The 25,939-nt window shown below is 38.8% G+C and overlaps 1 protein-coding gene and 1 long non-coding RNA gene across 2 annotated transcripts; both read right to left on the reverse strand.

Moving 5' to 3' along the window:
- Positions 1 to 1,725: 1,725 nt before the first annotated feature.
- bcl10 (BCL10 immune signaling adaptor) lies at positions 1,726 to 23,950 on the reverse strand. Its single transcript, XM_082174326.1, has 3 exons — positions 23,657 to 23,950; positions 20,751 to 21,039; positions 1,726 to 2,859 (listed from the first exon to the last, which is right to left on the reverse strand). The coding sequence occupies exons 1-3, from the start codon at positions 23,705 to 23,707 to the stop codon at positions 2,456 to 2,458; spliced, it is 744 nt and encodes a 247-aa protein (XP_082030452.1). The 5' UTR covers positions 23,708 to 23,950; the 3' UTR covers positions 1,726 to 2,455.
- Positions 15,731 to 16,633, reverse strand: LOC309502111. The gene is made up of 2 exons (XR_014207164.1): positions 16,114 to 16,633; positions 15,731 to 16,069 (listed from the first exon to the last, which is right to left on the reverse strand). It is a non-coding gene; the product is annotated as an uncharacterized lncRNA (long non-coding RNA).
- Positions 23,951 to 25,939: the final 1,989 nt, after the last annotated feature.

Consider the following 25,939-nt stretch of genomic DNA (forward strand, 5'->3'; position numbering starts at 1 on the left):
CATTAAATGTCAAACTCCATGACACTTCATTTCAACATTTACTCTCCTGATCCAAAGCATGCAGTGCAGAGAGATAAAAATACACTGATCAGTTTTAGTTAATGCGGGGGAAAACATTAGTTTAGTAGACCCAACACAAAAACAAACAAGTAAACTTCAGTAGATTGGACACCGTTTTTAACTTTCCCCACCAGTGTTTTATTTGTAAGTTTCCAGCCAGCACCAGCATTTTTGATTATATTCACAAAACTTTCATAGCCGCCTGAATATTTTCTTGCACTTATTTGTAAACAGTCAATATGTTAGGGATAATCCACGGCTAGCTGTGCATTAAACGGGGGAGACAAATAACCAGTTGCCTTCGCGGAGGGCATTCAAATGGTTTAATTTCCCCGCTTCATAGACTCTAAAAATGCTGGGCTGTTTCAACCTACAGTACAGGCCAAAAGTTTGGACACATTACTATTTTTAATGTTTTTGAAAGAAGTTTCTTCTGCTCATCAAGCCTGCATTTATTTGATCAAAAATACAGAAGAAAATGTAATATTGTGATATATTATTACAATTTGAAATAATTGGTTTTCAATTTATTATACTTTAAATTATCATTTATTTCTGTGATGCAAAGCTGGATTTTCAGGATCATTACTCCAGTCTATCACATGATCCTTTAGAAATCATTCTAATATTCTGATTTATTATGAGTGTTGGACACAGTTCTGCTGACTAATATATTTGATGAATAAAAGGTTTAAAATAACTGCATTTATTCAAAATAAAAAAATATTTTCTAATAATATAAATCTTCTTTACTATCACTTTTTTTTAATCAATTTAGCACATCCTTGCTGAATAAAAGTATTGATTTATTTCAAAAAAAGAAAAGAAAAAAAATGACTGACCCCAAATGACTGACCAGTCGTGTATATTGCTGTTACAAAAGATTTCTATCTTTAAAACATTTGCTTCTTTTTTTTTTTTTTTGTGCTTTTTATTCATCAAAGTATCCTAAAAAAGTATCACAGGTTATGAAGAAATATTAAGCAGCAGAACTGTTTCCAACTTTGATAATGAATCATCATATTAGAGTGATTTCTAAAGGATCATGTGATAGACTGGAGTAATGATCCTGAAAATTCAGCTTTGCATCACAGAAATAAATGATCATTTAAAGTATAATAAATTGAAAACCAATTATTTTAAATTGTAATAAAATATCACAATATAAAAAAAAATTCTGTATTTTTGATCAAATAAATGCAGGCTTGATGAGCAGAAGAAACTTCTTTCAAAAACATTAAAAATAGTAATGTGTCCAAACTTTTGGCCTGTACTGTATGTTTGGGTCAAATATGGACAAACACAAATGTTGGTTTAAAGTAACCTAGGTTGTTCTACCCACTTTGAACCAAACACAGAGTTAAAGTAGTGCTTAAGATTACATTTATTTGAATGAATGAATTATAGCATTTATTTTAATTCATTATCGACCGAGAGAGAAAGAGAGAGATTAATTACTTCAAAAACAGCGATTGTTACTCATTACTCCTAGCGAAATTATTATTAGCAAAGCTCTTTTATCACTAATAAGAGTCATGGGGCAGCGTTGATATGTTTCTGTGCTCCTCAATGTTTCTGCATGTGCGCAGGGCGTATTATGCGTGTGTACGCTTCAGTTAAAACAGCACATTATTAATATAGCACGGTGATTAAACTGACCGGAACTACTTTATTACACTGTTTTATTGCACACTTTCCAGTCAATCAGTGTAGAGTATTCAGACAGACCATGGTACAAATCAAAAGAAAAAACAGAACCTCTGCTTTTAAACAACAGCAACAACAACAAAACATTTTATTCTAGCTTCATTCATAATTTTTTAGCAACACTTGACTGTGGGTAAGTTTAATAAAAAAACAAAAAGCTGAAAAAAATCGTGTGTTTGTCAAAGACTTTGTCCATAGATGGAGTAGATCGAGTTCATCAACACTCCCAAAGCTTCAAAAGCTTCAACATTTCATCCAGTAACATTAGGCAGTTTTGATTGATATGCTGTTTAATGTTTGATGATCACGTTAGCTTACACGTGTGTAAACAACTTCTATCCACTCTTTCTGGTTTACACAGATCTTCTTCACTTGTTTTTGGATTTGGAGATGCTGTACAATTTCAGATCCATAACAGCGCCCCCTACTGTATAACAGATTTGGTATTGCGGGAAAAACTCGTCAATGGCGGGGAAAGAGTTAAGCAGGTACAAAACGTTCAGCGATTGTGTTGCTTTAACTCATTTTATTTAAGCAAATTTAACAAGCAGCAACACTTTTTGTGTAAAAGTGTGACTATGCTTCGATTGGTGAAAGACGTTTGAAAGACATAACAGACTATTGGTTTGTAAAATGTTCTGAATCTCACACAGAGAGGGAATGCAGACGCTTGCGTTGAAAGGTTACGCTACGACATGTGCGGAGACAAAGAGCGCGAGCGCAGCGGCTGGAAGTTGGCGTCTCCGCTACTTCCAGCACTCCCACAGACCGCGGCGTCGGCGTCGGCGTCCTCCGTCTCCAGCTCCTTGGGAACAGCCGGAGCTCCCGGGTCTCCGGGTTTAGGCAGGCTGGACGAGGCTGTGGAAGACACGTTCATGCTCCCGCTGCCTCCACACACCGACATAGCCTCGTTCCCTCGACCCGATCCGTAGCGCAGGTTAAAGGATCCCGTAGCCACTGAGGCGGATGTGCTCGCTTCTCCTTCAGGATGATAACATATAGTGGAGTACTTGTCATAGTCCAAGTCCATTTTGGAGAAGTCATTGGTTGCACTTTTTGTGCATGAATAAGTTGAATTGGCTGAGGACCCCGCTGCAAAACATGAACATATGGGGTTAATATCGTCATGTCTGGAGGCCTTACATGATAAACAAAAAACATTGATTTTAAGAAAACCAAGAAACTTAATAAACTACTCCCATCAAACTATCAGTTATGGATATTACTTGTGAATTAAAGGCAATTTCTTTTATTAACCACAGTCTCCAGATATGGAAAGCTTCGGAAGACTGTTGCTGCACACCTTTAAAGGGGTCATGAAATGAACAATTAAAAGGTCCACTTAAATGAAAGCAACATTTTTAGAAGTAATAAGCTATTTTCTATCCTGTTTTTGACCCTCTCTTTCAAACACTTGTTTTGATGGGCGTCGTTACACATGGAAGTAAACACTCACTGCTGTGATTTGGTAACAGTTTTGCATATTAAAATGGTTTTCAACGTCACTGGCGCCATTACACATGTTGAACTCTTTTGAAAAATGGTAACCAGTGAAATTCAGCTATTCATCAGAATAAAACGAACCTACACATCAAATTCCGATGATACTCCAGTAAAAAAAACTGCGTGGAAATTAATCATCTTTATTTATATTTATTCCTTATGTTTTTGCGAGGTAGTACAGTATTTTATTACATAAAAGGTGTTTATCTCGTTGTGTAGTTATAACATTTGCCAACTGTGAAACATTTATGTGTATTACATATGCTTTATAAGTCTTGGTTGTAGCAAATAAAGTGTAACCCTTGTGCGACCTTATAGACATTTTTATAGACGTCCTCATTTCCTTTAATAAATCTATTTTACACTAGGAACACCTTTTGGTCAATAATGTCCCCATTGCAACCCCAATTTTTAATCCCAGGGCCATTTAACTATAAAATGATGCAGTCTTTGTTAATAGGCTTTCATTCTGTTGGCATTATATCGTTTTTACCTCTTATACGCAGCCATGTCGAAGTGATCTGTTCTGACGTGTACGCAGACTGGTGCATAGATATATACACTAGATGTCGCCTTAAAGACATTCGTTCCAATGAACTGCCGTAGACAAGGCGACATCTAGTGTGTATATATCTATGCACCAGTCTGCGCACACGTCAGATCAGAACATTTGGACGCGGCTGTGTTCAAGAGGTAAAAACGATATAAATACTGTTCGTTTTCTCACACAAACCGCTCGTTTCGTGTCTTAGGCCATCAATGTGTACTTACGATGGGGAATTGTTTAATTTGGACGACGGGGAATTGTTTTAATTTGGACTCTGTGCTTGTGTTTTGAGATAATGACCATAGACCTGCATTATATGACTGACAGACAAGAACGGTTTGACCTAAAAATATAAAAATTGAAACTACTGCGGAAAAAAAGACACCTACATCTTGGATGCCCTTGAGGTAAGCTAAAACATACCAAAACTTTATTTCAAAGTGAACTATCCCTTTAATGAGAGGTTTTATAACTGCCAGTTTAAATGTTCTTGGAACATGACCTAAAGATAAAGACGAGTTAATAATATTGAGGAGAGGCTCTTCCACTACAGGTAACACTTCTTTCAGTAGTTTAGTTGGTATAGGATCTAATAAACATGTTGTTGTTTTAGATGAAGTGATAAGTTTATTTAACTCTTTTTGTTCTATAGTTGTAAAGCACTGTAATTGTTCTTGCGGGGTGATAATTGAAGCTGAATTATAATGCGCGATTGAAGATTGAACGTTTACAATTGTGGTTCTGATGCTTTCTATTTTCTCAGTGAAGAAGTTCATGAAATCATTACTACTGAACTGTAACGGGATATTTTGTTCGGGTGACGTCTGTTTATTTGTTAGTCTAGCCACGGTGTTAAATAAAAACCTTGGATTGTTTTGGTTGTTTTCTATTAGTTTGCGGAGGTGCTCAGCCCTGGCCGCTTTTAGGGCCTTTTTATAACGTGACATACTGTCTTTCCAAGCGATTCGAAAGACCTCTAAATTAGTTTGTTTCCATTTACGCTCTAAAATACGGGTTTCTCTCTTTAAAGCATGCGTAGTATTGTTATACCATGGTGCTTTATTTTTCTCTCTGACCTTTTTTAATTTAATAGGTGCAACCACATCCAATGTTCTAGAGAGAATGGTGCTCATAGTGCTAGTTAGTTCTTCTAGTTCATCTGTTTGTTTGGGTTCAGGCAGCAGCTGAGAAAGATTAGATAAGCAATTTGAGAAATTATCTATGGTGGATGGGAGGATTGTTCTGCCTGGTTGATAACGCGGCGCCGCATGACATATTACAGCAGTACGTAATATGCAAGTTACCATGTAGTGATCAGTGACTTCATCACTTTGTGGAATGATATCTATATCGGTTGGATCGGTTCCATGTGATATAATTAAATCGAGTGTATGATTAAGACGATGTGTTGGTCCGGTGATGTTTTACTTGACCCCAAATGAATTTAATAAATCTGTAAACGCAGCTCCTAACGCATCATTTGGATTATCTACGTGTATGTTAAAATCTCCAACAATTAATGCTTTATCGACATTGACTAATAGGTCTGAGAGAAAATCTGCAAACTCTTTTAGGAAATCAGCGTAAGGCCCTGGCGGTCTATATACGGTAGCCAAGGCTAGAGATAATAGGGATGTTTTTCTAACATCTAAGAGCGTAACATTTAGTACAAGTACTTCAAATGAAATAAACGTATAACCCGTTTTCTGAGTAACATTTAGAAAATCTTTATAAATGGTTGCAAGTTGCAACACCTCCGCCACGACCAATCAGACGGGGCTCATGCTTATAACAGTATCCAGGAGGAGTAGACTCATTAATACCGAAATAATCATTTGGTTTAAGCCAGGTTTCAGTAAGGCAAAGTACATCGAAGCTATTATCTGTGACTATTTCATTTACAATAACTGCCTTAGGTGTGAGTGATCTAATGTTTAGAAGACCTAGCTTTAGAAATAGTTTTTGTTTACTAATAGCAACATTTTCTGTTTTAATAACAATTAGATTTTTCCTAGATCCTGCATTAGATTTATTATTTGATCTCACTAAACGAGGAATAGACACGGTTTCTATGCAATGTTCTACACTAGTATTTATATCAGTTGAATTGGTGCAGCAGAGACTATGATTTGGACTTTTGGTTACTAGTCAAAGGGTATTTAACATTTTGGAGATGTTATCCGACAGAAGATCCGCTCCGAATCTGCTTGGGTGTAAGCCATCAGCACGGAAAAGCCTAGGACGCTCCCAAAACAGATTCCAATTATTTACAAAGAGCAGTTTCTGCTCATTGCACCATGACATTAACCATTCATTTAGCGCAAATAATCTGCTGAACTTTTCATGCCCTAGTCGGTACGTGGGAAGCGGTCCTGACACAATGATCGTTGTTTCAGGCGATGTGCTGCGTACCGTATCGATTATATTCCTGAAGTCTTTCTTCAGAATCTCCGTCTGGCGCAGCCTGATGTCGTTCACTCCCGCGTGCAGGACCACAGTTCCGACGCGCTCGTCACCGTTCATGATCTCGGGAACGCGAGCAGCGATTTCAGAAACACGAGCACCAGGAAAGCAGTGACTGTGCACCTTACTTTTACCTAACGTAGCGTGTATGTGCCGAACGATGGAATCGCCGATGATCACAGCATCGCGTTCTGTTTCGCGAAGAGGGGAGAAGCGGTTTTGTGTGGATAACTCGAAAACCGGGAGGGTCGGAGAAAGTCTTGGTCTAAACCTGACTCGCGTCTTCCGCTGCGGAACCACCCAGGCTTCGTGGTGGCGTGTTGGAGCCGGAGTGAACGAGACCATGGCTGATTGCGACCGATGCTGAGGAACGCACGGAGTAGACGCGGTCGGAGTCAGCGGGTTAGTAACGTTAAACACTGATTTGTGTGCATCGGCGCGTGATGTTTCAAGAGCCAAACACTGGTCTCTCAGCTCGGCCTGTCTCAATAAAAGGTCGTGGATCTGTTTCTCAACAGCTTCCAGCTCAGACTGCAGTGCGTGCAGCTCAAAAGTGTCCTCACCTGCACCAAAAGGTAGACTACTTACATCTGATATATTCGCCATTTTAACAGATGGACAGTGAGTTAGCAACGAAGCTACCAGTGATGCTATCAATATTAATACTAATTTATGACTGAAGTCTTGGATATAATCCGTCTTTTTAGTGGTAAGGGTGTAGAGTAGATGCACGATAGGCGAAAAAAATGTTGTTTGTAAGTGTGTGTGGAGAAGATGCGTTCAGCCGTGATCCACTAGAGTAACCTATAAGAGTATCCGGAGTTGGATCACTAAAAGGCTTGAGACGCGTCTGCTCAACAGTCCGTGTTGTAACTATGAGGTTTGAGCAGAAGTGCTTCTCAGTGAGGAAAAGTAGAAAATGTTCGTTGTAAGTGAGTTTAAAGAGAAAAATCAAGAATTATAAATCAAATCGATAGAGCTCCAAAAACAACAACGTGTTCAGACGCGACGCATGCGCAAAAAAAGACTACAGTAAAAAACTACAGTCCCTACTTCATTGTACCCAAGAAAGGCGGTGGGTTATTACCGATCTTGGACCTGCGAGTTTTGAATTGGAGTCTCCACAAGCTACCGTTCAAAATGCTCACGCAGAAACGCATTTTTGAATGAATCAGTCCCCGGATTGGTTTGCAGCGATCGACCTAAAGAACGCATACTTTCATGTCTCCATTCTTCCTCGATTCTTTCTGCGCTTTGCATTCAAGGGTCGAGCATATCAGTACAAGGTCCTGCCTTTCGGGCTGTCCCTGTCTCCCTGTGTCTTCACTCAAGTCAAGGAGGGGGCCCTTGTTCCAATGAGAGAACGGGACGTACAATCCTCAACTATCTTGATGACTGGCTCATACTAGCACACTCTTGAGATCAGTTATGCGAACACAGGGACCTCGTGCTCAGGCACCTCAGCCTGTTAGGTCTTCAGGTCAACTGACAAAAGAGCGAACTCTCCACTGTGCAGAGTATCTCTATCCTCTGTATGGAGTTGGATTAGGTCACAAAGACAGCGCGCCTCACAGAGGAACGCGCTCAGTCGTTGCTGAACTGCTTGAACACGTTCAAGTTGCAACAGTTGCGTATATCAACCTACAAGGTGGTCTACGCTCCCGTCGCATGTCACAACTCGCCCGCCATCTCCTCCTCTGGAGTCAGAAGCATCTGAGGTTGCTTCGGTCCATGTATGTCCCCGGTGTACTCAACCGTGTGGCCGACGAGCTCCCGAGGCGGTTCAGCTGATCTGGAGAGAGTTCGGGGAGGCTTAGGTAGACCTGTTTGCCTCATCAGAGACCTCCCAGTGCCAGCGGTTTTTACTCCCTGACCGAGGGAACACTCGGCACGGACACACTGGCACGCAGCTGGCCCCGGGGCCCTCGCAAATATGCGTTTCCCCCAGTGAGCCTACTTGCACAGACCCTGTGCAAAGTCAGGGAGGACAAGGAGCAGGTCTTTCTGATGGCTCCCTATTGGCCCAGAACTCATGCTCCTCATTACAGTCCCTGCTTGGACCAATCCTCTGAAGAAGGACCTTCTGACTCAGAGACGGGGCACCCTATGGCACCCGCATCCGGACCTCTGGAAAGTCCATGTATGGTCCCTGGACGGGACGCAGAGGTTCTAGGTGACTTACCCCCAGAGGTACTTAACAACATCAATTCAGAGTGGGCGCAGTCTACGAGACGTGTGTACACCTTGAAGTGGAACCTGTTTGTCGAGTGGTGTTCTTCTCGCCGAGAGGACACCCGAAGATGTTCGACAGAGTCCGTGCTTTCCTTCTTGCAGCAAGGGTTGGAGCGAAGGCTGTGTTCCTCCACCCTCAAAGTACATGCTGCCGCTATTTCAGCATATCACGACCACATAGATGGCAAAACAGTAGGAAAGCACGACCTGGTCGTCAGGTTCCTTAGGGGGGCGAGACAGTTAAATCCTCCTCAACCCCCCTCCATACCCTCTTGGGACCTTTCCCTGGTGCTTCGAGCACTCCAGGATGCTCCCTTTGAGCCTCTGCAATCAGCAGACTTAAAGCTTCTCTCCATGAAGACTTTATCAAGAGGTTAGGGGACCTGCAGGCATTTTCGGTCGACGAATCGTGCCTAGAGTTCGGGCCGGGTGACAACCATGTTGTACTGAGACCCCGGCCTGGCTATGTGCCCAAGGTTCCTACTACTCCCTTCAGGGACCAGGTGGTGAACCTGCAAGAGCTGCCCCTGGAGGAGGCAGACCCAGCACTGGCTTTGCTCTGTCCCATCCGCGCTCTGCAACTGTAACTTCCTCTTCTAAAACAGTAGATGGCGCTAAGCTAGGGAATTAATTTAGCGCTAGACTCCCGGGATAAGCACTGATTTGAAACTTGCCTTTGCCTAGAGTCACCATGAAATCAAAACTGACAAGTCTTATTTTCATGGAATATTGCCGTGTTTTCTATAAATGATTATTAATGACACAACGTGTATAAGCTACAACAGTTGAACAATATTAATTTCTCGATTTTAATCTGTAATGATATAGTTTCTTGAATCTAAATCTTTTAGTCCGTGCCATTTTCTGTTGATGTGTGAACAAAAACACTAAATATTTGTAGAGCGCTTGACGTCCAAAAATCGTAATAAGCTTTGTTACTTTAATTTGAAGCAAAGTCTCAACTTTAAAAATTCTGTAGATTTTATTATGGAATTCAAACACTAAATGTTGTTTTGTGTCTCTTTAATGTGACGAATAGCTGTAGCGTCTCAGTTCAACCGATCATATCTTTCTCTTTACTACTAGTTACAGCAGCAAATAAACATCAATGAACATAAATTGAATGATAAAACTGAAATGAAATGAATCATGTCTCATGTAATTGCTCAGTGTTTCAACAGGGGAAAGACATCAATAAAACAGCTTGTAGGCTCTACAATGTCACTTAACCTTACATTTACCTCAAGAAAGCTTTTCAATGTCCATAAACTCATTAGTTAACTAGAAAAAATAACCCTAGAGAAGAGCGTTTTGCTAAATATATGCACTGTATTACATATTCATTATATTTGTACTTAATCTGTTAGTGATGTCTTCATTATCTGATGCATGTTAGAATAAATCTGTTAGAATAAAACAAGTTATTACAGTTAATTTAAATGTTGTCATTTAAATGTTTATATTTGACCAAAAAAACTGGAGTGGAACGATTCTGTTATTAAAAAGTTTTTATAAAAAAAACTGCCTTAAGAGTCATTTAACATTTGTACAACTCAGTTTTAGCTATTTGAGTGCTGATTGTTAAATAAGTACAATTAATTGATTATTTATTTATTTTGTTTTCGGCCAAGTACATCCGGAATTGGTTTTGGTCCAGAATTTTCAGATCGTTAAAAAATAGCCCATTGTTTCTCATTTCACATGCAAAGGGTTTTTTATAGTCAGCATGAAATGGAAGTTGTGCTCGTCTTTTTTTCCGTCTTTTCAGGAACAAATGTAGCGCTGGGCTTGATTTTGTCTGTGGGGAATTGATGAAACCACAATGATTTCCCTCGTGTGGTAATATTTTTCCTTGTAATTATGTATGGTTTGCAAAAATGGTAACAAAAATGGTAACTGCTGCGTCTGTGGAGATGAGAGAAGCAAAAAGTATGCGCGTTGTGCACACGCTACATTATGGCCAAGCATGCGCACTTAAAACAGCATCTGAACGCGCAATTGTTTTCTGAAACTGCAAAATAGCACCAGGGAACGTTTGCACCGGAACACGCCTCCTCTTTGCGCTGAACCGCCCCCGGGAGCGCAAGTTCATTCCCTAATTTACCGACGTGCATCTGTGGAGGGAAACGTCTGCTGTGCGTCGGGTGCAAAATAGGAATGATACATGCGTCAGTGTACAAAGTCAGTTGCGCTGGGTGCAAGATAGGGCCCAATGAGTGAACGTCTACAGCTCTGCTCACAGCCTCACACACAAGCTTTTGCTGTTGTGTAATACAATATTTACCTTAAAACTGCTTCATGTGGTAAAATTACCTGGCTGTTATAACTTTTTTACACTGTTGTCTACTCTGATACATTCTTAATCTTGTGAACTCAACTACTATAACGATCTATTCTACGATGAGATATAAATCTGAAGACGTAAATGGGCGATTCCACAGTTTCTTTCCAAGTTCAGATTCCAAGTAGCAAAACGATAAAATCATCTTGTGTGGGTTAAATTCTCATATGTGTTGCTACATGATAAATTGTTAATAAATCGGGATAAAACGGGGGCCGAGATTTTCTGTCCAAAAATCATAACGCTCGAACATTTTATTCTGACGCTGAATTTCCATCTCCTAATGTCTCAACGGTTCTCATGTCAGAAATAAGATTGTCTAGGTCACGGTCGCTCTGCGTGGAAGGAAGAGTTAACAGGATTTCACGGATTTCGACGAATGTGGGTACGTTTGTGGATTCTGTCCAAAAGTTTACGAACGTTAAAATGATACGAACGTGGTAAACTTTGGTTAAGTAAACATTAAATAGGATCATTGTGGTGAGAAAGGATAAAAGAGTGTGCGAGTCGGATGATTGCGAGTGGTTTCTGACCGAAAGCGTCGTGTTCATCGTGAAAGATCATGCATGAATGGTGGTTTTACATTTTGACAGATTCTGCACATCTTGTTCGTAAATTAGACGGAAATTTTCAGTCTGTCCAACTTCGAACATTGTTTTCTGCGTATTTTTGACTCATCCTCAACTGCCTTCCATTTACTTCTGCAGTAAATGAATTGTCCTTTAGTTAACAAATATTCAGGGTTACTTTGCATAAAGAGTTATTGTTGCAATTCAGCAGAATTACAAATTTTATCTGTCCACGTTACAAATGCTATTTCATTCACAATGTATGATCTTTAAATTTGATAGTATGATAACAGGTTATTTTAATGTGTTATGAATCTTGCAGGATTGTTTAATTTTTTCCCGTCCACGTTACGCACGTTATAACTTTGCACACTTGTAGGAGTTCCTTTGTCTTCTACATTTGGCAAATAAATTTGAAAAATATACCTGTGGTATTTTTTTGTAATTTTGCTGGCTTTCAGTTTATGAACATACCAGACTCAAAAATGCACCTTTAAGTTTATAGAACAGATAATATTAGATGGTCACCCTGCCTGCATGGAAGTCCTATTACCAGTTTTGTGAACCATACACAACGCATGACTCATAACTATACCAAATTAGGAACAAAGCAAAGCATGAACTGGGATTCAACCAGAATTTTATTAAAGGTCCCATGACATGAAATTTTCACTTTCTGAGGTTTATTAACATTAATATGAGCTCCCCTAGCCTGTATATGGCCCCCAAGTTTCTAAAAATTTCAATCGGTGTAAATCGAGCTTTTGCTATCTTTCTATGCCTTTGAGAAAATGGAGGCTCATACGCGCTGATCTTGAATCTCCTCCTTATGACGTCATAAGGAGGAAATGTTACCTCCCCTGTCTCTGCTTTGCCCGCCCAGAGAATATTTTCCGCCCATGAGAAAATGCGCTAGGAAGTAGGAACGCGCGCGCGATTTTAGTTTGTCCACGAGAGATATCATGGCTTTTGAGCGAGCGAAGCATAACAATTGCTCAATAATTCAGACCTGCACCTGGGGGGTGCAGACTAACTTTTTTTTTTTATACATGCCATGGGATTAATCAATGCATGCTGATGAATGATGTATAATAATTATTATTAATCTGCATACCCTAGTTTTGCACTGATGTAACAAGACTGACAGTGACACAATAAGACCTCTAGCAATCCGGCCTGTAGCTCATAAATGCCAGAGGAGAACTGGCCCCCGACTGAGCCTGGGTTCTCCCAGGTTTTTTTTTCTCCATTAGGTCACCTGATGGAGTTTTTCGGTTCCTTGCCACTCTTGCCTTTGGCTTGCTCGCACGGTAGCCAGGCAAATGGCGAGCTCAGCTGTTGTTGACGCTGTGTGTGTCGTCATGGTGTGTGTGCTTCAAGATTATGACGCAAGTGCTAAGATTCCGATTGGCCAAGAGAAAAAGTGCTAAGATTCCGATTGGCCCAGAGAAATGTAAATTATAAGAATTATCCAATAATGTTTCGCAATTCTAGCCTGCATGGCAGTTTACTGTGAGAAACAATACCCACCCCCTATCCCCCCCCCCCCCCCCCCCCCTTCAAAAAACTCTCCGGTTCTACGCGATTCACGTAAATGACCCAATTGACCAAGAAAACGGCGATTGTCGCCGAAAAGCGACAAGTTTGCAGGTATGATAATTGGATGTACAAATGAACACCAAAGGGTCAATACAGAGCTGGGCTTGCTGAACGTCTGAAACTAAAGTCTGGATCACTCTCTTTGGCTCAGCTACACACCTCGGACAAGTAAGTCAACTAATGAAGTGTGTTGCTTTTCTGTTTATGGTTACCTAGATTTTACACGTAGAATGTGGCTGTAACATTAGCTATGCAGCTATGCAGTTTATGTGTGTGAATACACACACTGTAACGCGAGTGTTGTACACTTCTTTGTTATTTGGATAACCGTTTTCCTGTTGGTTATATGGCGCGCGCGATATCCGCATTTCAAGATCGCAGAGCTTGATGTAATTGTAATAAGATAAATACAGACGTTACAGATCTCTCATGAAAAGGCAACAGTAGGTTAGCGTTAGCTACATGATAATAACTGTAAACCATCCGAATAAAGTACCGTATCCAGACATAATATTTTAAACGAACCATTCGGAAACGTCCTGCTGGAGCCGCTGAGTTGCAACTTCTTCATCCGTTGCTTCTCCATCTGGATCAGATTCTGGGTCAAACTGAAATGCTTGAAAGACTGCGTGTCTTCGTGCCATTGCTATATCCAACGTAAACATGCACGCCACGGTACTGTTGCGCAAGATGGTCAAGGCCACACCCACCCTCCACCGCCTTTCTCCTCCTCATTAGTATTTAAAGCTACAGACACCGAAACGGCCCGTCTGAAGGAAGCTCATTCTGGGACTGGCTTGTAGTGGCTATAATTCTGCACCGAGGCTGAATTTTTGGAAAGAGATTTCAGATACAGTACTAAGGACCACTAAGGCCTATATTAAAGCCTACAAAAAGTAGCATGTCATGGGACCTTTAAGATGAATTAGATAAAGTACACTTTCTGCTTGAACTTACACTGTTTTTCTGTCCATGTTACATACGTTAAATATTACATCAACTCAACTTTGATCAAAGTTTACTAGTTTACCATTGCCAGATTTATCCTGCCTTTCACACAGCTGTACCCCAGGTTTTCTCAGGATGTTAACCTGAGGACAATGGCTTTCTCCATGAAGATTGATTTTGCAGGCTGTTTGTCCTTGCAGTTAGGCCTAAACTGTGGAATCGCCCAAATAGCAAAATTATACATTAAGAACAAATACACCCAACTGTTAAAGCTATAATACAAGGACCATCTTTTCAAGCTACGATTTAATTATGCTGCAAAAAATAACCATTAACCCTATAAAGCCTATCTTTGATACGCAAATTTCTAAGACCTCTAAATGATCAACATCAAAACTGCTGATAAACCTGTCTCACTCAATCTCCTCCAGTCCTTCTGTCGTCTGATTGATCGTTCAGACTGTTTTAACAAGTAAAAGTCTTTCAGTATAATTGTACAAACGTCCTCCTTCAGCTCGTGCTTCACGTGTCTTTCTGCTGTCAAAACTGCACTATATATCAAGTAAACCTTAATAACTTTGATAATGTTAGTAATATTTCAGCTGGACTGAAGCAGCTTTGGTTTACTTGATTATCCAGACATAATTTTATAGAAAAATCATGAGTCTCAAATATGATCATAAGGCTTTATCAAGGTTTATTCGTTCATCTCTCAATTATCCTTGTATTGCAATAGGCTACATTACGTTTTCAAACTACAGAGCTTTGATCATAAAACTAAGCATTTAATCATCTTACTAAGACATATTTTTGGAAGATATAGAATAATGACTGATATTTATAAGCATTTCATGCAAGTATCAGCATCTGCACCAAATGGCATATTTTTGCTCAGTTTGTGCCTCTGAATAAATCTGAGGTGTTTTTTCCTCCTCCAGTTTGGGCTTCATATTCTCACTATATCATACTATATGAGTCATAATAAGCCAAATACTCAAAATGTAAACCATTCACCACTGCCACTTCATCCCTATGGCCAAAAACAAAAAAGGCTGAAAGTCTTTTTTGAGTCACTGTTTTCATCAGCATCCGCTCATATTTTATTCATGTTTAACTTGCAAAAATAATGAACTAATTTCAAATGCAGCAAATGGATCTTGTTAATAATAAAAATCATATATCATACTTCAGTGTGAATGCCGTTAAAGGAACACGCCGACTTTTTGGGACTTTAGCTTATTCCCCGTATCCCCCAGAGTTAGATAAGTCCATACATACCCTTCTCATCTCCGTGTGTGCTGTAACTCTGTCTGACGCACCCACTGCTAGCCTAGCTTAGCACAAAGACTGGATGTAAATGGCTCCAGCTAGCATACTGCTCCCAATAAGTGACAAAATAACGCCAACATTTTCCTATTTACATGTTGTGATTTGTATAGTCACAGCGTGTACAAATAACAAGGTCACATGAGACACAGCCATCTTCTAACCGTATACATACTGGGAACTATATTCTCAGAAGGCAAAGCACTGCTACTTCTGCGGAGTGATTTACTCCAGCTCTGAGGAACTCTCTTCTCCTCACCACGGGGCTTCTCAGGCGCTGCGAGCAAATCACTCCGCACAAGTAGCAGTGCTTCGCCTTCTGAGAATATGTGACCAAGTTATTTGTACACGCTGTGACTATACTGTACAAATCACAACATGTAAATAGGAAAATGTTGGCGTTATTTTGTCACTTATTGGGAGCAGTCGGGCCAATATTTTATTTAATTTTTTACAGATTGGGCTTTGGTCGGACTCTGGCTCATTTAGCTTTTCTCCTTTCATCGTGCCCATAATATACGTGCAGAGCGCAGGCTACTGTATGAAATATTGTTATATTGATAATATTATAAATATGCAACGCAATATGCGATCACGCGAGTAACGCGACGCGCGTGCAATGCATTAGATGACAGTTGACCATGCGGAGCATCAGGGAGAAGTTGGAGCGTGGGGAGTTACTAAAAGTTCCCAATACTTCAGGAAAAGCTGCATTTCGAAAGAGTTTTGATTTGATTACCGAGCCTGAAGCCTTCAACAGTGATGGATGCTATTCTTTTTCTTCACAACGATCGTGAATAAACAGTGAATGAGCCTACTCAGTTCAACGGATTTTTTTTCCTTTATTATATTTTTATTATTATTTAACGTTAGCCAGTTGGCGAAGAGTTCTTTGAAACGTTGTTCTTCAGTAAAGTTACTTGACATCAAAAAAAGGTAGGCCGTAAATCTTTATTTACTGCTGGATCACATTTGGCTATATAATATTCTCTACTCCATGCTTATGCTTCTCTGTAATGGACAGTCTGTATTAAAGGGTTAGTTCACCCAAAAATGAAAATTCTGTCAGTAATTACTCACCCTCATGTTGTTCCAACCGCGTAAGACCTTCGTTCATCTTCAGAACACAAATTAAGATATTTTTGATTAAATCTGAGAGCCGTCTCACTCCTCCATAGGCTTCTAAGACATTATAACTTGCTGGCCCAGAAAATGCATTAAAGACATCGTTAATATAGTCCAAGTGACTCCAGTGGCTCAATCTTAAGTTTATAAAGCGACGAGAATACTTTTTGTGCGCAAAAAAACAACAAAAATTACGACTTTATTCCACTATTCATTTCCTTCTCTCTGGACTCGAGTTTTTTCACGTAGAATAACTGTGCAGCGCGTCTGTGTTATACGTCACACATAGGCTCACTATTGGCCGACGCTGGTCATGTGCAGTGTTGGGCAAGTTACTTTAAAAAAGTAATTAGTTATAGTTACTAGTTACTTCTCACAAAAAGTAACTGCGTTATTAACTGAATTACATCATTACAAAAGTAACTAATTACCAGGGAAAGTAACTATTGCGTTACTTAAAAAAAAAATCAAAAATTTAAATAAGAAATTTCTTGGATACCCCCAATATGAAATGTTAAATGAATTAAGAACATGCTTCTTAAGAAATGTACCAAAAATAAATAAATAGTAATAGAAAATATAGCTTACATACACATACACTAGTGCATATCATTAAAATGATAAAACTCACACACCTTTACAACTGGTAGACATTCTGTATAGCCTACTTGAAGTATTTTCTTCCTCACAATATTAAGTTTAACAAAAAGTGCTCTCAATATATAATACTGAACAATGTACCAACATAAATAATAATAATAAAATATAATCTTTTGGGGCTTTATTTTTATAACCTAGTACAGAGAACGTCATCATCAGAGGTTATTTAAGCCAAATTAGTCGTGTTTGCCGCACAACAACCGGTCAAACAAATAGCCATGTTTGAACGTTCCCTGCAGGTTATTTTGGAGTTTATGTTAGGCTATATAAACTAATTAAAACATTGCATATGATACCAATATGCTACAGAGATTATTCAAATGCTGGAATGTGTAATTTATTTATAAATAAAGTATTTATGCTCGTTGCCCGGACACACTCGGTCTCTCTCGCGGACTGTCGAGCGCGCTGGCTCGCGGCATTCGCCTCGCTTTTATCCAGTCCGGCGCCTCATAACACAGACACAGAGAGAGCCTACTCGCTTTACTTTACTTACTTCGCATACCATTTACTTTCTTTGTTTACCAGTTCTGTATAACAAAGTATTAGATATGACTGACAGAGATCGTTAATGAAGACGGAGAATGTGAGTGAGCGCTGTTTGATCTGAGGAGCTGCCGTTGCCGTTCTCTTCTGGCGCTGGTGTGTTCTCAGCGCCGCCCGTCAAAATAAAAGTCCGGAGCGCCGTCAAAATAAAAGTCCCGCTTCCAACACATCGGCCAATCAGAAAAACGTATCGGCCGATGCCGATATTTCAAAAATGCCAAATATCGGCCGATATATCGGCCTTGGCGATATATCGGTCGACCACTAGTATGGACTTATCTAACTCTGGGGGATACGGTGAATAAGCTAAAGTCCCAAAAAGTCGGCGTGTTCCTTTAACTATTAATATGGAAGGAACATTTGGCCCAATTTACATACGCTTTGGTCGATCAAATCACAAGTGGACAGTGATAAACACAGATGTGCATGGGGTCCAAAACATTTTGAGCTTGCCCTTAAAAATATTTGACATATAAAAGGTAATTGTTCTATAAAAAAATAAGTTTCAGACCTTAAAAACTTCTCCTCACTCCAAAATAGCATTTGTTCAAACCAAACCAAAATTACAAATTTTCTCCTTTCACCACAAAAGGCACTAATTTTCATCAGTCGGAACGAATGCAATCTGATTCGGTATTCTGAATGTTATATATGAACGTTGCAATTCGATTGTCATCACCAATCCCATGTCCATGTGCATTACATGTGTTGTTCAGAACAAACTTCAGTCGCGCGTTCAGAACCGCAGAAAGTCATGCCAGTGTAACTGTTGTTTTTGCAAATCTAAAATCAAAGCTGACTTTTATATATGCATAGTAACTATCTCGCCTTTTCTTTCATATACTATAAGTTACATAAAAGGGGAATTCACTTTTGCCAGTAGTTGTGTTCAAATTAAGTAAGAGTCTCAATAAGGGAGTGAAAACAAATAATATATATTGAAACTGAATGATACCAATAACAATAAACATACTGATGAAACCCAAAAAAACATTTCACATAACCAAGCTCAATACTGGAAACAAACAAATAAACGTATCAAATCCAAACCATAAATAAAAGATAACAGGCTAAATGAGGTATGGAAGGTGTAACTGCAGTATGAGAAAAGAAACACAGTCTGTAATGCAAATCTTCTTATCTGAATGTTGTAGAAAGTCCCAGTCTTTGCAATGTCCCAGCAGGTAGTGAAGATAGGCAACAACTTCAAATAATTCCACTGGTGTAATCCAACACAGGTAAAAAGTATATATCATCACAACTCTCGTTTCTCCTCTAAAGCCCCATTACAGAGTCCTCTGTGAGCTTCTCTTCTGGTTACAGCCTTAACACAATGCGTTTCCAGCCTTTTTTCACCCTCATTCAAACCAAACCATCACCATGCTTCCCCCTCTCTCCCTCTATGCTACCTCAACCTTAAAACCATTTCCTCCTTTTGTTGCCCTCTTAAGGGCCAAGATGAACACTTTCATCCTTGTAACAGGGAAACTGTTACAGCATGACATAAAACGTATGTAAATATACGCATCATGGCACTGCAAAGTAGTATCCATACCTTCCAGTCCAATCCAAATTTCATTCAGATCGAGCTCAGGGGGATCGAATGGGATCATGTTTATATGAAGGCTTTTCAATCCAGCTGATTCCTAACAGATTATTTGCTTCCATGTAACGTCACTCTGAGGACGAGGTGATCTTTTTATAATTTGGTGCACAATTTTTGTCTCTGCACAAGTTGATGATTTATTTCTAACCGTAGAATGTTAGAAATGTTAATGTTAGCCGTATCAGTGGCCGTTTACTGACAAGTCTTAAAGGTGACATAGAAATTAAAAAAAAAAGAGTATTCCTTGCTAAGGATCAGAATGAGGGTTAAAAATTATTTTGTTGCAAATATATGAGTGTTCTTGGTGCAAAAAATTACTTTACTAATTTTTTAGTGATAAAGGCATGTCACGCCTGACAACTTGAGGTCAAAATAACCAAAACGTATCCTAATACATGTGTAAATGGGCCTTTGAGATTGGAAAGTGGTGTACTTTCATCTAATAGAAAATTGGGAAAAGTTTATATATCGTCGCTGTCGGGCGGAAACCTCCTATATGTACAAAACTGCTACTTTTCATGAAATGGAATAAAGATTTTTTTAAATATTTAAACACCATATTGTCAAAGTTGATATAATGGCTTTATATATGGTCTGACACTTATGTGTATTATTAACTACAATATTATTAAGATTTTACCAAAATCAAACTCCAATGGAGTCACAACGTTTTTGTCCAGCGAATGTCGGACATGTTTTGTACATCATTAGGACAGCAGAAAGTGCATCGCATTAAGTTTTCATCAACTTACAGGTTATTAAGTTTACTGTAGCTACAGCATGTGGACACTTAGTTTTTCCTTTCATTTGGTCAAAATTGATATTATGATATTAAAGAAGAAGTGCTTCACACAGGGTATTTAATACAGTATTGGCCTGTGACTCGACGACAAATTCCAGACTAGGACACTTTTCTCCGCTCCTCAAATACATAAAACATTAGCCTTTATATATATAGGCCTGGTTTCACAGTCAGGGCTTATATTAAGCCAGGATTACGCCTTAGTTCAAATAGGACATTTAAGTAGCTTTTATAAACATGCCTTAGAAATAAAAACATTACTGGTGTGCATCTTGAGACAAAACAATGACAGGGATATATTTTAAGATATGCTTTCAGTTAAAACAGCTCAAACATGCTCACAGACTAGGCTTAAACCTTGTAAACGTTGTAATTATTCAAACAGCCAGTTCTTTATTCACCCTCGCATTGCAAACAAGCAGAGACGCTCCGAACTGCATGCAGCACTACATTCACGACAGAGGGGGCGGAGTTATGAGCTTTGACTGACAGTTTGAGGAGCCAATGGTGTAACAAGGTTTAGTCACAAGCTCTTTTTAATACTTTTCATTGGTTAGATATTTGCAAAACCCACAGACAGACGTAAAGGGTGAAGAAAAGTGATGATAAATTAAAAATAAAAATTACGAAATATGAAGATACAGGGTTTCCACTCGACAGCAACGATATTTGATTTCACGAAATGACCCCTTTCAATAATTTATGTTCTTTCTTACCTTTTAAAGCCTCCAGTCGCTCATTTTTCACGCGCTGCACCTCATCTGTGATCTTTGCGATGATGAAGTTGAGTGTTCGGCCCCACTTGATCGACTCGATAAGCACGTCTAAACCGCGTGGGTTTTCTGCCAGGATATCCAGCAGTTTGCTAGTGCGTTTCCCTCGGGTGGTTCTGCAGCTGATCTCCTCCGTGTCTTCTCTGGTCAGGATCTTCTTAGAGCGCAGGTAATCAAAGTGCCGCTCAGCAATGATCTTATCCACCAGGTATGGTCGTAACCGGTCTATGGCCTACCGTGAAAAAGAACCAAAGTGAAATACTTACAGGCTGACATTTACAATCATTCTCATCTTTCTTTAGTGTGTAATGTTGCTGTTTGAGAGTGAAAAAGCTCTGCAAAGCTCCAGTTCTTCTCTATATCAGTGTCAGTGTTTCTGAACTCCCTGAAACGCCTCCATTGTAGTCTTGAGATTCTTCCGGGAACGAACACGTCACAATATTCCTCATTTAAATTATTCACACGCAGAGTAAAGGGGCGGGGCCTGGCTGAGTTAGTTAGTAGTGGGGTTGGGGTTTATGTAAATTTTAGGGTTTGTGATGTCACTAACCTGTGAGGAAGCTCAAGTAGTCCCTATCTCTCTCTCTCTCATCTCTCTCTCCTTGCGCAGAGAGGGAGGTTTTTTTTTTGTGCTACATAAAAATAGTATACACAAGGCTTGGCCTCGATCTCGATAATTATCCAATCAGAATAAAAAAAGTTGTTTACAAAAAATTAAGTACTGTGATGTTCTGTTTTATATGTCAGTTGTAATTAATAATACATAAAATAATAATAATAATAATAATAATAATAATGCGCACCACCGTTCGTGTGTGCGACTATGCACATTTTAAGCTACTTTCGCTTTTGAAGTATCAGCAAGTCGGAGGCGGCAATTGCTTGTTAAACTGGTGGTTATGGTAAGGGGCGGGACATTTCCCAAACACACTCGAAGCGCTCGACCAATCACAAAACACTTAACCATTGGTCAAAGAAATTAAATCATGATATTTTAAAATAGTATGTTCTATAAAGCAGTGTGTTTTAATTAGTGAGACATCTAAAACATTCTGGTATCCTGGGGACCGGCGTTGAAAAACACTATCCCTGCCTCTGAATATGGAAACTTCCAAACTTTAAGTAACGAAAAATATTATGTAAGCCAAGAGGCATGTCCAAATTCTGAACCAAAAAACGCACCATTTTTGCGTGTCCCTTTAGATGTAAATGAGCAGCTGCTCCCGGCACAGGGGGGCGGAGCTCCAAGAGCTTGTGTGTGTGTGTGTGTGTGTGTGTGTGTGTGTGTGTGTGTTAGCAGCTCCGATTACCTCACACAGACACACACACAAAATCTCAAAAACTTTTAGCCTTTAACCTTTCAAACCAGAGTCAGACAAAGATGGAGAGACTCAAGAAGTGACAACATGTAGAAACAACAGGACGTTTCTGAATGGTTAGTTGATGAATTGATGTTGCTGATGTGGAGTTAACTATCTTCTAGTCATTGATTAGCATATTCTGTCATGATAATCTATAAATCGCGTTCCCAGGGGCGGGGTTTATGTACATTTTAGGGTTTGTGATGTCACTAACCTGGGAGGAAGCTCAAGTAGTCCCTATCTCTCTCTCATATTGTGCCCTTTTTCTGGGTCAACATATCTGCATGTCTCTGCTGCTGATGTGGCTGCCATTCCTGACATAACTGGACACATTACATCAAATATTCTATTTATGACAAAATTATGAGTTGTCAATTTGTCATGATTTGAAGTTGAACATGACAACCACAAATCATTGTGGTTTTTTGCTCAAAATGGCCACTGCTCCTCGTGTAGTGTAGGAGAGTAGACCATATATGGCAGAAATTACATAAATGCATTGCATATGCTTAAAATAATCTATTTCCATCTTAATTTTATGTGATGGGGTTGAGTTGTTAAGCTTGAAAGTGCCCTCCCTGACTAAAATATGCATTAAAAATATGAATAAAAAGTATGATACTAGTTACCATCTTCTGCAGCACTGTTAGAGACCTGAATGATGTCATTTTTGGGAAATGATGTCACTTATGGGTTGAGTCTAAATTATTATAGCGGAGAATTTTTGGCATGATGGGGTTGAGTTCAGACTGAGGGACATAACTTTTGTTCCTGTTAGAACAAAAAATTTCACAAATAAATACTAACAATTTTGTCAAATAAAATGATAGACACTGTGCACATTTTGTTCGATTTTCCAAAATTCAGTGAAGTGCCTTAGGGACGTGACAAAATGCCTGGTGTAAGGTAGAAATAAGGCATTATTTTATGATAAATACAATATTTAAATGAAATGTTTTATTCATTATAATAATGGACATACCAAAGTATTGAGAAAAGCTTTCCATGTTGGTGAACCACTAGCCTATCTTAAAAAGTCTGAGGGACTGAAATATTACCAAATAACAGGAATGCAAGTTTACTCAAACACTAGTGATTTGATTCTCACAACTATTTTAACGAAGTAGGAGAGACACTCATAAAGGTTAACCTTTGTTATTGAAGTGTCCTGAGTTACATGTATAAACTTTGAACAGTAACTTAATTATTACGTCTAATATCTAATCTAATTCATCGCGTACAGGCCAATATAATAAACAAGCATGCCTGAAAGTTCAAGTGTGCACTTTAAAAGGTTACTGTTTACAGCTCATTGCAGCAACTCAATGAAAATCCTCAAATATATTTCGATCGGGTTTACGATCAGCGACCGACCGGCTCACACCGCTTTCACTTCCACTTTATCGAACGCAAAATCTGCCAAACTCGCAAACATGTCCACAGACAATCTGTTTAACGCACACTTTCATCCACACGATAGCTACTCACTTCCTTCTTTATATCGGCCATTTCGTCCTCCGTCAGGTGAGTAACCTCCATCCTCCCTGTTATCTGCTTTCACCTCGTCTGAGTTCTCGACTAGTTACGGTGAGAAAATATGACCACGAATTCAACGTCAAAGACGGGACAAGAATGAAAGGACGATTTATATGATAGACTTTTATAAACGTGCGCTGGCGAAGCACGAACTCAATACTTCTGTTGTGACTGAACTATCTGATAGTTCTCTAAAGTAAAGGGGAACTACCGGGATCTCCAACTTCCTTATTTGACGCATAGAAGCGCACTACGTCACAATCCATGCCCTGATATTTGCTCAGTGTAATATCTGCATCTGCCTTAATTCCTGATATTTGCTCAGTGTGTAATATCTACATCTGCATTATTGTGCTGTTGCACATCAATCATCTGCCACATGGGAAACCACTGCGGATCATTTCTCTGATTCTTCTGAATGGTTCTGTTCCTTTATTAATGTCTTATTTCAGGATTCTCAATTTGTTTGTTTCTTGCAAGGTTACACTTGTAACACTTTATTTTACAGTGTCCGTTACTCTATAATAACAACTATAAATTATGCATAATTACAAGCAACTAAACCAAACCATAACCCTAAGTTAGTAAGTATATGAAGTTAATTAATATTACTCTACAATTATGCACCATTTGTTTATTACAGTAGTTGCTACATGTAACAGTGTGTCATATCTTAATGTATATTTTATTAAGTTAAGTTAATTAACCCTTTAACTGTCACCCGCCACAACTGTCACAAAAATCTGAACAAGTTGTGTGTTCCAAATTTTAGGTTGATATCTAAAAAATAAAGAGCTTTCGGTACGATTTTATTTGGGCGCAGTACCAGACTTTTTCACTAGATGGACAGCCAAGCTTCCTTACTGACCATATAAGGGTGCCTCCATTTTCATATATGTTTTGAGTGATCATCTGAACCATGTATTTCTATCATTTTCATACAATTTATGAAGTATACATCCTATTCAGAAATAGTATGGGTGGTTTGGCAGTATTTGATTTGATTTCAACCTCTAATAAACACATAAAAAGAGCACATATGTGCGTTATAGCTCGCTGCCGCATCACAAATCGAGAATCCATAATATTTTTCTTACTTTATATTCAAAACATTTTCAGACCTTTTTTTCTCATAAAATTGAATTGGTGTTATTTTTTTAACTATTGGCATGAAAACAAAACTGAGGTTTCTACCAATCTTTCATGTTTTTTGCTTTTGCTATGTTTTTAGTTTTTTCAAAATAAAGGCCTAAACACGAATATGAAATATTCTTGTTGCAAATTGATCAATTACTGCTCCTCTGTAATTATATATTTTTTAAATAGCTACCAAATATGAAAACTAGAGATTGTAAGCTTTCAAATGGTATATCGTTTGTCAATATTACTTTAGGTTTTTACTAAGATATTATTGTTCTAAATATATATGGGCAAGGTGTGACGGTGACACTTAAGGGGTTAAGCATTTATGCAACCTTGGCGCAAAAGTTCAGATATCATATACTGGCCCGGATCTACTATACAGGCAATCTGGGCCCGTGCGCAGAGAGGGGCCCTCAGTGATGGTTTTTTTTTTTTTTTTTTTTTTTTTTTTTTTTTCTACATAAAAATAGTATACACAAGGCTTGGCTTTGATCTTGATAATTATCCAATCAGAATAAAAATAAATAAATAATTAAGTACTGTGATGTTCTGTTTTATATGTCAGTTGTAATTAATAATACATAAAAAAACCCAATAAAAAAACAGACGCACCACCGTTATGAATGCACGCGCGACTGTGCTCATTTTATGCTACTTTCGCTTTTGAAGTATCAGTAAGTCGGAGGCGGCAATTGCTTGAATGGTGAGTTCATTATTATTCCTAATGAAAAACACAACAACAAAACAGTACAATGACAAACTCGCTTAAATAGGCACTTTTACATTTCGCTTTAAAAACAAGTCTTCCTCATACGGCACATTGTCGAAATGTCATGGCTCCAGTCAGACAGAAGCTGACCAGAGGACAATGGCTCCCCCTTCTGGGTCAGGGTTCATCCCAGTCTTTTTTTTAACTTTTTTTTTTTTTACTTCATCTCATTAGGCTGTGTACAGTTTCTTACATCTTTTCATATTAATGTGCAAACTTACTAATAACTGTAATAATAATTTCAGAATAATTATGTCCTATTCATTTCTGGCTTACTCCTCAATACAGTTCAAAACTGTAATAAAAAAATAAAACATTTTAAA

Source organism: Leuciscus leuciscus, assembly GCF_965113295.1.
Source record: "Leuciscus leuciscus genome assembly, chromosome: 6".
Classification (NCBI taxonomy): Eukaryota; Metazoa; Chordata; class Actinopteri; order Cypriniformes; family Leuciscidae; genus Leuciscus; species Leuciscus leuciscus.

Bases quoted from the DNA above. Each gene is read 5' to 3' on its own strand.
- bcl10 (XM_082174326.1), bottom strand. From the start codon at position 23,707: ATGGAGGTTACTCACCTGACGGAGGACGAAATGGCCGATATAAAGAAG. The intron at 21,040-23,656 runs GTGAGTAGCTAT...TTTTCACGGTAG, and splicing joins TGGCCGATATAAAGAAGGAA to GCCATAGACCGGTTACGACC. The intron at 2,860-20,750 runs GTAAGAAAGAAC...CATGTTTTGCAG, and splicing joins GCGACTGGAGGCTTTAAAAG to CGGGGTCCTCAGCCAATTCA.